Genomic DNA, 12,179 nt, shown 5'->3' with positions numbered 1-12,179 from the left:
ATGGCTGGATGTAGAAGATGTACGTGTTACTTGTTCCCTCTGAGCATGAGCCTCCTAGTCGAGTCTAATAGAAATCTTTGTAGTTTCTTATTCTGTATTCCAGAAACTCCTTGAAAATATAGAGCCTCTTTATTTATTATAATTGTGCTTTTATTTTCTATGAAAGTAATGTATATTCATTGTAAAAAATTTGGAAAATACTGAAAAGCCCAAAGAAAAAATAAAAATTTTTCAGTTCAGGGAAAATCATGTTTTGGTCAGGTATCTATACTTCTAGTCTTTTAAGTTGTTGGCTCACTCATTCATTGAATCCTTCTTTGCTTCCTTCCTTGTTACTAGTACACGTTCTCAGTAAAACCTAAGATAGAAGACGGGGATAAACTAAAAAAATACAAATATTATCTGAGTTCCTACCACCCATAAGCAGTTGGTTCTAGCAGGTTACTATATGCCTTTCAAGCTTTTTTCCATTTACTAATACATAGTTTGTTCTGTAAAAATGGGATCATAGTTGTACATTCTATCCTGGAATACAACCTGTTGTTTTCATCTACCAGTGTGTGTCGAATAGTTTCCATTTGGAGCATTTCAAAATGAAAATCATCTTTTAAAAAATTATTGTAAAAGTAATGTGTGATCATTATAAAAATTTCCAACACTGTGGAAATGTGAAAAGAAGGAAGTAAATGTCACCTGATGTTTTGTTACTTAGACACATACATTGTAAATCTTTGAGAACTATTTTTCAGGCCTTTTATATTATGACATTTGCTCATTTATGTATTTACAACAGTGGAATCCTGTGTGTTGTTTTGTAACTGACCCTGTTCACATAATAGTATATTGTTAATGTTGTTCCCATTAGTAGAAGAGCTCAGCATCCAGAGTTTCTACCTTGAGCTCATAGAGGAGTTCTGGAGACCTGTGACCCTCCTGATGTAGTAAAAAACCTGTATGTACACTTGTTATGAGTGAGGGTTCCACAGTGTTAATCAGTTTTTCAAAGGGGTGTGTGACCTATAAAAGTTAAAGAACCACTGATCAATATCAATTTTTGGTGGTATCACAGTATTCCATTCTCTAGATGTACCATAATTTAACCAATTTTGAACTTTAACAGTATTGCTTGTTTTAAGGTATCATAAGGTATCCCATGAACCCTTTGGAACATAGGACCTTTAGGTACTTGTGTGATTAATTCCTCATGCTGTATTCTAAAATAAATTCCTAGAAATGGAATTATTGAGCCAAAGGTATGCACATTTAACATTTTGATACATATTGCCAAACCCACCCTTGAGAAATGTTGCACTGAGTTGCACTACCATCAGTGGTGTATGAGAAAATATCCCGTGATCTGGATGATCTAGAGCATAGCTAGGTCAGTTTATTTAGCTAGTTCTCTGTTTCTACTTTTTTGGCATCGTAAACGGTATTGCAGTAAACAACCTTGTGCATCCATTTCTGCATATTTGTCTGATTATATCCTTAGAATTTGATTCCTGGAAGTAGAGTTTCTGGATCTAAGGAATATAATAACTTCCAAAATATCTTAGATTCTTTTGAAAGCATCAAACAGGTTATGTTTTAGCTTGCAAGGAAACTAGCTGATTATTAGTGATTTTATTTAAACAGCCTGTCTGGCAGGCAGTTGGTGTAGTGGGTCAGGCCCTGGACTGGGGTGGGAGTGGTGGGTTTGGTGATTCCCACTGCTCATCCCAGAGCCCTGTGACCTAGTCTTGACCCTGCTACTACCTCATGTGGCTTAGGACCAGTTTCTTTTCCTCTTTCTGGGTCTCTGTTTTCTTTTGAGACTGTTTCTAGAATCCTTTCCTGCTCTTTACTTTTTCACTTATAACTGGAAGATCTTTCCTTCCTTCCTCTTTCTTCCTTTCCTTCTTTCCTTCCTTCCTTTCTTTTCTTTCTTTCTTTGTTTTGATTTTAATTTTTTAAAGTAATTCCTGTACCCAACATGGGGCTCAAAACCACAACCCCAAGATCAAGAGTTGCATGCCCTACTGACTGATCCAGCCAGGCAGCATTAGGATATTCTTTGTGAAAGGGCAATTTGGTAGTCAGGGATGGGGGAAATAATTGGACTTGACTATTCTGGTTACCATGAGTGCTCCCTGATGAGTAGTTATGTCTCAGACAGTCTACAGTTAGGACTTTGATTGGTTTTTGTGTTTATTTCTCTCAATTTTAATGATTATATCATTAGGCAAATTCATTATGTGTTGGTTTCATTTTTCTTTCCAAAGAGCTAAAGCCTCGGGGTGGAGGACTTTAAATCCAGCTTGTTTATTTAGCATAGCGATTCTAATGGTAAAAAATGGAACCAAATACAGGGAAAGCAATCTGTAGAAGTAGAAACCCAACTAGGTGAGGGATCCAAAGAACAAATACATGCACAATTAAACAGAGGTAGGGTGGGGTGGAGAATGTATTCCCATCCCTGTTCCTGAAGAGGCATTGCTTCATCCTGTGGGCAGTAGGAATGTGTTTTAGAGGCTATTGTGGAGTTATTTTATCATTCACTTCCCTGCATAATGAAATATTTTTCTTTTACTCAATAAGAACTCACATCTATGATTATAATTTTGTGAATTTATTCAAAAGAGAAGGTGTTTTGACATGAGCCATTGTCCTGTGAGGCTATGATGAGGTGAGGTTGAGAATTTGAACAGCTTGAGTTTAGCAGCTCCTCAGTGTTCACTTTGAAAGTAGTTGATTTACTGATCCCTGAGAGGTGTGATGGGAAGGGTGCTGATAAATTTTGGAGTAAGCCAAGCTCAGTTGTGAGAGATCGGGCTGGCACTTAATGTCTTTGGGTTGCTTTTCTCTAAAGTGAGAACAGTTCTCTTTCTTTTTTTTCCCCCCCAAAGATTTATTTATTTATTTGAGAGAGAGAGAATTTGAAGCAGATTCTGCACTGAGCGTGGAGCCTGATGCAGAGTTCGATCTCATGAGCCTGAAATCATGACCTGAGCCAAATCCAAGAGTCAGACACTTAACCGAATGTGCTACCCAGGCGCCCTAAGAACGATTCTCTTTTAAAGGGAGCTGTATGACTGAGGAAATAGGCATGTTGGAGGGCCTCACAGGATTGAGTCATTATGGGCTGATAGTGGATGTCTCAACTTATGTTGCTTCTGCTCTGCATTTTGTTCCCATCAAAACAGTAACCACTTCATGAAATAGTAGCAGTGTAAGAAAAGTCTTTTGTTGTCTGACTTCTCAAACAGCTTTTGGTTAAGTTACAGTGATACAATGTAGACTCATTTTTTTTTTTTTTTCTTATACATACTCTGATCACCAGGTATCAAGGTTACATTGGTGCAGCCCTAGTTTTGGGGGGAGTAGATGTTACTGGACCTCACCTCTACAGCATCTATCCTCATGGATCAACTGATAAGTTGCCTTATGTCACCATGGGTGAGTGTAAAATTTCCCTGATGTTTCAGAATCCTCTTATTTACCAAGGTGGTCTCCTAAAGAGCTGGTCTATTTCCTGTTAGAGGAGCCAGGGCAATATAGTGCTTTGATTCATTCTACATATATTTATTGATTTCCTCCTATGGATTAGGCCCTGTTGTAAGTGCTTGGGATACAGCAGTGAACAAAATTTAAAGATTCTTGCCTGCAAGGAGTTTGTATTTTAGTGAGGATAGACAGACAATTGCAACAACTACTATAAATATATTAATGTTAGAAAGTGATAAATACTAGGAGAAAAAAGTAATGCAGGTGATACTGTACTACAGTTACGCAAGATAACTACTTTTCGGGAAAACTGGATCATGGGTATATAGAAACTCAGTGTATTATTTCTTACATCTGCCTGTGAATTTACCATTATCTCAAAACAAAAAGTTAGAAAAATTAATGCAGGCTAAGGGGATGTCGGAGTGTTGGGGTGGAAGGCAGATTATAATGTTAAATAGGATGGTTCAGGTAGGTCTCGAGGTGAGGTTTCAGTGGAGGGAAACTAGAGTGGAGGCCTCATAGCAGGAACATGCATATAGGACGTGCATTGAATTTTTTTTTTTTTTTAATGCTAGAGTGACTGGGGCCCCTCTTAATTTCTGAGATCAAAGGCATTTAATTCCTTTCTGAACCTTGATTGCCTCACCTGTGGAATGGTGTCAATAGTATTTACTGTATATGCCAGGTTGTAATAATTAGAAATAATGTATATAAAGAATCTGGCCCTCTGCCTGGCCTGTAATAGTAGTTACTCTTTTCAGACCAGCTTTTTGCATTGGTACTTTAGTTCTCAATGCTAGACAAGAGTTTTTTTTTTTTTTTAATATTTTGTTTATTTATTTGAGAGAGAGAGAGAGCACGCCCATGAGCAGGGGGCTGGGGGAGAAGCAGGGATCATGACCTGAGCCGAGCTTAATCGACTGAGCCACCCAGCCACCCCAAGAGTTTTGTTTTTTTTTTTTTAATGACCACCGAAAAAAGGAGTGAGAAAATGGGGATTTTCAAATTCTTACTTTTATGTTAAATTTCTGAGTCGGATTGTTTAGGTACAGAAATTTGAACAGGTCATGTATAGCTGGTATTTTTCCAGCTGTTGTTTACCTCTTACATTTTTTGTCTTGGTACCTTGGCTCTGAAGAGCTAGGAGACTGTTGCCTTGAATAGTTTGGAAATTGCCAGTTTGAGACCTTGCTGTTCCATAGTGTCATCTAGCCTCTTAGAAGGTTTTTATACAACAGATGTTCCCTGTTTGTTGGGGAGAGTGATTTACCCCCAGATACCATATGGATGAGTCTTTGTAATTATTTTAAAATGAAGATACTTACAGTAATTTTAGAATTATTCTGAACTGCTTTATTCAAATATATTTGTTATCTTCATCAGAGTACTGTTTTTATTTCTCCTTGTCTGATTGATGCCTTTAAATGGTGGGAAGGGTGAAGTAGCTTTTTCTATTTAGTGGTTTCATTTCTTTTTTTTTTAAGTGAAAAAAATTTTACACTAGCAGAAAAGTAACCATAATGTGCAATGAACAGTCATATATGCTCTTTACTCATATTTGTCAGTGAACATTTTACCACTCTTGCTCTCGCTTGCTCATACATTATTATTGTTCTTATTCTTAGTTTTTTGTGTGGAATCATTTGAGAGTAAGTAGGAAGGAACAGACACCATTACCTTCCACCTCTAAATCCTTTATGATGTTCTCTTACGTTACCTTGATAAATGATCACATTCAGGAAATTTAATATCATTACAAAGCAGGTTCATTTTTAAGAAGGGAAAATTGAATTGGTTTCTTTTGCCTTTGAACTGTAGTAATTTGTCTTCTGAGCACAATCCTGAATTTAGGAAAAGTTGTTGACAGCAGGCCGTCAGGCAACCCCACATTGTGTTCTCTCCTGGCCAACAGCGATCTTGCTGTTCCAAGTCTACTGTGAGTCCAGGGTGATGGTTCCACAGCCTTGAGTTCATAGCACGCTTGTGTTTAGAAATCATTGCTCTACACAGTCTAGTTTTGTTATCATAAAAGACCGGATTAAGGAGGAGATATCTGTAACATTTGATTTTAATACACAAGTAAATAATTATTTTGAGCTTTAGTTTGTTCATCTGTTCATTTATTTATCAACTCTTTCTTGCCTTCTGTGTCTAGGCACTGTGGCAGGCTCCGCAGATAGAGATGAATGCGTGGATCCTTGCCCTCAATATCCTCACACTGTAGTGAGGGAGCCAGATGTACAAACTGACAAGGGCAGTAGGTACAAAGGCCAGTGGAGGCCCGGGGAGAAATGATTACATCGAAATGGGAGGATTTCAGGAAAAGCTTCACTTCACATGAACGGAGTCTTAAAAGAAGCATAAGTTACTTTTCGTTCATTTATCAAATACTTATTTAGCATTCCCTATGGGCTAGGCATTGTGCTAGGTGCTGGGAATAGAGTGGTCAGCACAGCACCTGCCCTCAGAACTTACAGCCTCATGTGGGAGACAGGAATTAAAGTAAGTATACATTCATCTAAAAGAATGCACTGTGCTAAGTGCCCTGGAGAAAAAGAACAGTAATAAGAGAGAGGAACAGGAAGGACTATGTGGATAATGGCTGTTTGGGACGTCCTTGCTGAGCAAGTGACATTAAAACATTTTCTAATGAAAGTAATTTACGAACATGACAAAACGTTCAAGTGGGAATATTACATGAAAAATAAGTGTTTTTCATATCCCTCCTCCAAACTAACCACTCTTAAGTTTGTTGTTTTTTCCAGAAAATGTTTTATGAAATACCATATAGCTCTGTCAGTCTGTGCCTATTAAAACTACACAAATGAAGTCATACTGTGCACGCTTTTCCTTTATTGTTAACTTGTTTTGAAGAAGTTCTTTACCAGCACATGTAGATCTGTATTGTAATAACAGTTACATAGAAGTGCGTTATATGGCTGTATCATGATTTACTGACCCATTCTATTGATGGATATTTTGGTTATCAAATTTTTGCAACAAAGGTGTCTTGGTTTACTTAGGTCTAAGTACAGACTTCAGATAAATTCCTAGTGGAATATCAGGATTAGGGTATGTGTGTGTGTTGCTCAGAATTCTCTGTTGCAAAGCAATAGAATTAATGATTTAAGAAAAGAGGACTATGTTGTAAAGGATAGTAGGTGGCTTACGGAATAGCTGGGAGGGCAAACGCTGGCTTTGGGGCCCAGAGCAGTGTCAGAACTCATGCTGCAGAGTAGGCCACGGCAGGCGAGTACAGAGTGTTCCAGACTGCAGTCCTGCCCCAGCTGGAGCTGGCTTACTGCTGGGGTGCTGGGGCCTGGTGCTGGGGCCTGCTCAGCCTCTCTGATGGTTTCAGGAACCCAGTCTGCCTGCCGTCCCTTTCACCACTGCCAGAGCGTTCCTTATAGGGGAGGGTGATTGGTGAAGCTCAGTCATTCACTCCTAAAGTGCTGGGATTCCCCGGACATAGGAAGGAAGTCATACTATATATACTGCCACTGGTCAGCCCAAGAAAGTGACCGAGGGCCCTGTAGTGCATTCTGCTTTTTGAGAGCTATTGCCACATTGCCCTCCAAAAAGATTGTACTAGCTTATATTTCTACCAAGAGAATATGAGGATGCCTTTCTCTTAACAACCTTACCAACACTGGGTATTTGTGCCAGTCTGATGGGTGAAAGATGGGAAGAGGGAACACGTAAGCCGAGACCTGAAAGGTAGGTAGGAATTAGCCAGGAATTCCTCGGCCCTGCTCCCTGTCCCCAGGGAACGACTTCAAGCCCTGTGTGCATGAGGGTCTGGTGTGGCTGAGGAACTGAAGGGCCAGAGTTGGTTGGTTGGGTGAGGCCAATGCACTGGGTGGGGGTAGTGTTCAATGCAGGGGTGCAGCCGAAGCAAAGGCGTTCTGGAGGGTGGAGCAGAGGTATGACGAGAAAGCGAGGCTGGAGAGGGTCCTAGTGATACAGGCCCAGTTGTTTGGATTTTGTCCTTGAGGTTCCCATCTAAAGTTTTCATGCCAGAGAAGGATGGGATGAGATTTGCTTGTTAGAGCAGTCTTACGGCTGTAGGAAGGAGGATTGGCATGGGGGAGTCTGGAGGCAGAGAGGGAGATTGCGTCTGGCCAGAAATATTGACGGTGTGGCTGGGTCCCGTGACAATAGGGACGGCTCCTGTCATAGAGAGCACTTGGAAATGAACCGGCCATTAGGCCAGATCCCAGGTGTCCTCTCCTGACTTCTCAGTATCAGTCCCTTCCTGAGTCTTGACTACAGAGGCCCAGTTAACTCCTTCACATGGGGCCATTGCCCTGCCAGTTGGACTCTAGGCCTCTTTTCCTGCTTTGTTTCCTGTCCCTCCCCTAGGCCTTTGTGGCAACAGTGGCACCTGTACCTCTCACCCTCCCCTGGGCAGACTCCACCCCACTGTTGTAGTGCTGCCTTCTGCCCCAAGTGTTCCTGCTCCTCAGCTGGGGTCTAGCCCAGAAGCCATTCGCTCGTGACTGCCCCAGGCTGAGTTAGCAGGTCCCTGTCCGGGACATAGGTGTGAAACAGGATTCCAGGATTCCTGCCTTGTCTGCACTCCACTTGCCCCAGCTCTCGTCCCTCCCGCATGTGTGAACATTTGAGATCTCAGAGAATAGAATCTGTCTTACCTCCAGTCTCACAGAGTCCTGTGTGACTTGGTGAATATTTGACGGTGAAATAATTTTCTGGTTTGCTTACTTGCTTGTGTCAAAGAGTATCTGAAACTTAGCCTTAGAAACCTTAGCTACTGGTTATTTTTGGTGACCTAACAGTTTACAGTACCCTTGGAATAGAGTTGGTTTAGATTGTGTTCCATTTGGGGGGCCCCAGGTTAGCTGAGAGAGAATAGCACAGAGCATTGCGTATGTGGTAGGCCTTTTTTTTTTCTTTAAAGCTAAATATTATTTCAGATTTAAAGCATATTATGGAGCATCTCTGCCAGAGCCTGCTAGTGCTGTCACATTATTTTCAGTTAAAATTCTATGTAAGGGATGCTATGGTTGCTATTTTATTGATGAGAAACCTGAAGTTAGAGAAATTTATAGTAACTTGCTTGTTCTTGCTCTCTCTGTAAATGGCAAAGCTGGGATCTGAACTCTTCCAGCCCAAGCGAGCCCCTGTACAACACAGCTGCTTTGATTTTCTCATCTTACAGATGTTACTTCATTAAGCTATTAAGCCTTGCTTCTGAATACTGAAAATATTTGTACAAATTCCCAAAGGGCATTTATTTGTTTTGCGTATTTTTGACTGCCTATGTGCAGATTTTCTATCCTGCATATTAAAAATAGTATTTACTGAAACAGCTTTGTAGTATCAAAGGAAAAATTTAAAAATTATACAGTTTTACCATCCAAGACAACACGATTTTTATTTTTTGATTTTTTCCAATCCAAGTCCATTGTGAAGAGCTTTACCAGAGAATGTAAAATAAAGTACAGGTTTTGTATTGCCCTGGCTCTGTGTCTGTCATTTTTTAAGTTTCTTTTAGCCACCGTGGACCTTTGAGCAGGGCTTGCGTGCATCTTTCCCTAGGGCAGTGACTGTGCTGGGCTGACTTCTTCCTAACCAGGCAGTTCTTCTGGCTTCCAGTTGATGCTTTCTTCCTTCTTTCCCTCCCTCCCTCCTTTCCTTGGTTCCTTTTTTTGTTTTTTTTTTTTGAGGGAATAGGGAGCTGAATGGCAATCCACAATTGCCATTTGGTGGATTTTGTTTTAATTCATGTTATAGTTGACCCTTGAATAGCAGGGGCAAGAGGTGCATTACCCCTGCGCCATCGAAAAATTCACATGTAACTTTTGACTCTCCAAAAACTTAAGTACTAATAGCCTACTGGTGACCGGAGGCCTTACTGATAACATAAACATTCCGTTGATGCATACTTTATGTGTTCTATGTATTATATACTGTATTCTTTTAATAAAGTAAGGTGAAGAAAAGAAAACATTATTAAGAAAATCATAAAGAGAAAATACATTTATAGTACTGTACCGTATCGAAAAAAAATGCACATATAAGTGGACCTGTGCAGTTCAAACTTGTTATTCTGGGTAAGCGTGTAAACCAAATTTAAAGCTATAGATAGAATAGAAGGCCTTCCTAAACGAAACATTCCCATGGAGAATTAGCATTCACTGTGGGATTACGGCTTTCCTTAAGTGTAGCATAAGTGAGAAAATGAATATTTCATGTAAATTCTCATGTTTTAGTTAAATTATGGGTTTTTTTATTACGAGAAATAACAAAATTTTGTAATTAATCTTTGTTTTTCTGAGTGATTTGACAGTAAGAGCTGGAAGCTACAAATTACCCGTAAGACGAGGGTGTCTAAATTTTGTCTACCCATGGGCCCATACTGGCGACTAGCCAGGTGCCTGAAGGCTACTCTTAATTTACTTTGGATAGAAGACACCTGTCTTGTGCATCTTTAACATGCTGGCACAGCTCATTGAGCACAGGGTCCAGGAGCCTCCTCTCTGAGGGCTTGGCTGCCTCAGGATTTACTTGGGAGAAGAATGTATCAAATTTCTTGTGGTGTGACCCTTGGATACCTTCTGTCCTAAATCCTTTTTTGTGGACATGGTGTTGACCATAATGATAGCAGCATTCATCCAGCAGCTGTTGTGAGATGCTTTATAGATTTAATCTTTGCAACATTGCAAGGTGGGTACTACCATCCCTATCTTACAGATGTGGAAATTGAGGCTCAGAGAGGGGTGCTGCGATCATACAGCCAGGGTGTGCATGAGCTGGTAGGGGAACGGCGGCCTCCTTGACTTTCCTCCTTCGGCTGTGTTATTGGTGTGAATGGTGTGTGGCATGTGGTCCAGACCAAATTTCATTTGGTCCATTCTCAAAAAAGAAGAAAGGGCCCCTTAGGTTTTATTTAATTATTTCTTTTTTAAGAGAGTAATTTGCAAGAGACTGCAGGTGATTGATTAGAGTGATTGTTGAAAGCCAGGCAGGATTCTTTGATTTTTCTTTATTAAGAAAGGGAAAAGGGCTTTGGTTGTATGTTTTATAGACAAAATGTGGGCTCTTTTAATTCTCAGATTAATTAGCTTATTCTTTTAACTTGCCAGCTTTTCTTTATTAGGCACACTAAAGTAGTGTCAGGAGAAGCTTGGGGACCATCTTTTGCTATTAGTTTGGCAGTGTTCCTTGTAGCAGCATTGGCAAGGTATATAAAATTTTTATTTTTGCCCACTTATTCACATAAGAATTAATATGAATAAAATTTCAAGCATGACATTCCTGGAAATGAGGCCCTTGGACAATTTAGGAATACCAACTTAAGGAATAAACATTGGTATGCATCATTAGGGAAGACTTAGGGTCACTGCCAAGGCCATCCAGGTAAAATTTGATCTCCAAATAAACTGGCTGTATGTTTTCCTAATTACGGGAATATACCTCTTAAGCCCCAGTTTACAGAGCCTCCTAGCAATTAAAAAGATTTGGGACAGAGTAGGAAGCATACTGGATGTCTCACCTTGTGGGCAAAAAAAGAATCTTGGAATTAAGTTGGAACATCGGTAGGGAATTCAGACCTGCCATTTTCTCCATATTTTTAGACTAAAGTGCGACCTTTGTGCAGACATTTTGATATCTCCACAAGACTTGACTTTGAAAATTTTCCTGCTCTGGATCAAATTTTCCTGCTCTGGATCAAACTACAAGATGGTAGATGTTTCTTCCATGGTCATTTTCAACTCTGAAATCAGCTGTGAACTCAGCATCACTGTATGTGGTCCATAGGCCTACATAAAAGCCTTCTCAGAGGGCATGTGGACTTCAGCATGGCTCTAGCATCGCTGGAAATTATTTTTCCTAATAGTGTGGGCCGCATGACTGTGTGCAGGAGTTCCACAAGCATGGGTCTCCATCAATACTAGAGTGATGCTCAGAGCCTATTTTCTGTGGGTCAGGGGCTGTGCAATGGAGGGTACACTATTCTGGTGGGGGCTTTGTCCACACAGCTAGTGACTACTCAGAGTGGGGTTTCTGTAACCACCTGAAGCATAAGCTAGAATCCTAAAAAAAGATGGGAGCCCTGGCTCCATCCTAGTCCTCCTTGACCAGGGCTGGTCACTTAACTTTTCTGAACCTCAAATCCCTCATTTTGAAAAAGAAACAGAATTTTTTTTTTTTTTTTGACTTGGGAAGGTCCCAGGGTTCTTGGGGTGCTGCAGTGTCATGTTGTGTGAGAACACACTATAAAAAACCATGTGCTTTTTTGTGCATTAGTTCTTGACGTCATTTTTCCAGGTAGTGTGGCATAGTAAAAAGAGCTGGTTTTTGGGGTCCAACTGGGTTCAGATCTAAGTCCAACACATATTAGCTTTTTTTTTTTTTTTAATTTTTTTATTGTTATGTTAATCCCCATACATTACATCATTAGTTTTAGATATAGTGTTCCATGATTCATTGTTTGTGCATAACACCCAGTGCTCCATGCAGAACGTGCCCTCCTCAATACCCATCACCAGGCTAACCCATCCTCCCAACCCCCTCCCCTCTAGAACCCTCAGTTTGTTTTACATATATTAGCTTTTGACCATGAGCACTGATTTCATCTGTAGAATGGGGCTTAGAGGAGCTCTCCCATGGGAAACCATAGATAAAAAATTCTTTGTATGTAGCACAGTGAAGATACTTAATGCATGATT

General features: G+C 40.2%; 1 protein-coding gene across 1 annotated transcript in view; it reads left to right on the top strand.

Annotated features, from left to right (window-relative positions):
• The window catches only part of PSMB7 (proteasome 20S subunit beta 7), a 60,217-nt gene that overhangs the window by 7,361 nt on the left and 40,677 nt on the right, over window positions 1–12,179 (top strand). Inside the window, exon 5 of the mRNA XM_032418306.1 lies at window positions 3,320–3,435. Coding sequence (XP_032274197.1) covers window positions 3,320–3,435 — 116 coding nt within the window. The remainder of the gene's footprint in view (window positions 1–3,319; window positions 3,436–12,179) is intronic.

This window comes from Phoca vitulina, unplaced genomic scaffold (assembly GCF_004348235.1).
Source record: "Phoca vitulina isolate PV1807 unplaced genomic scaffold, GSC_HSeal_1.0 scaffold21, whole genome shotgun sequence".
In the NCBI taxonomy this organism is placed as follows: domain Eukaryota; kingdom Metazoa; phylum Chordata; class Mammalia; order Carnivora; family Phocidae; genus Phoca; species Phoca vitulina.
Note: the sequence above shows the minus strand (reverse complement) of the source record. Positions and strands in the feature narration are given on the sequence as shown.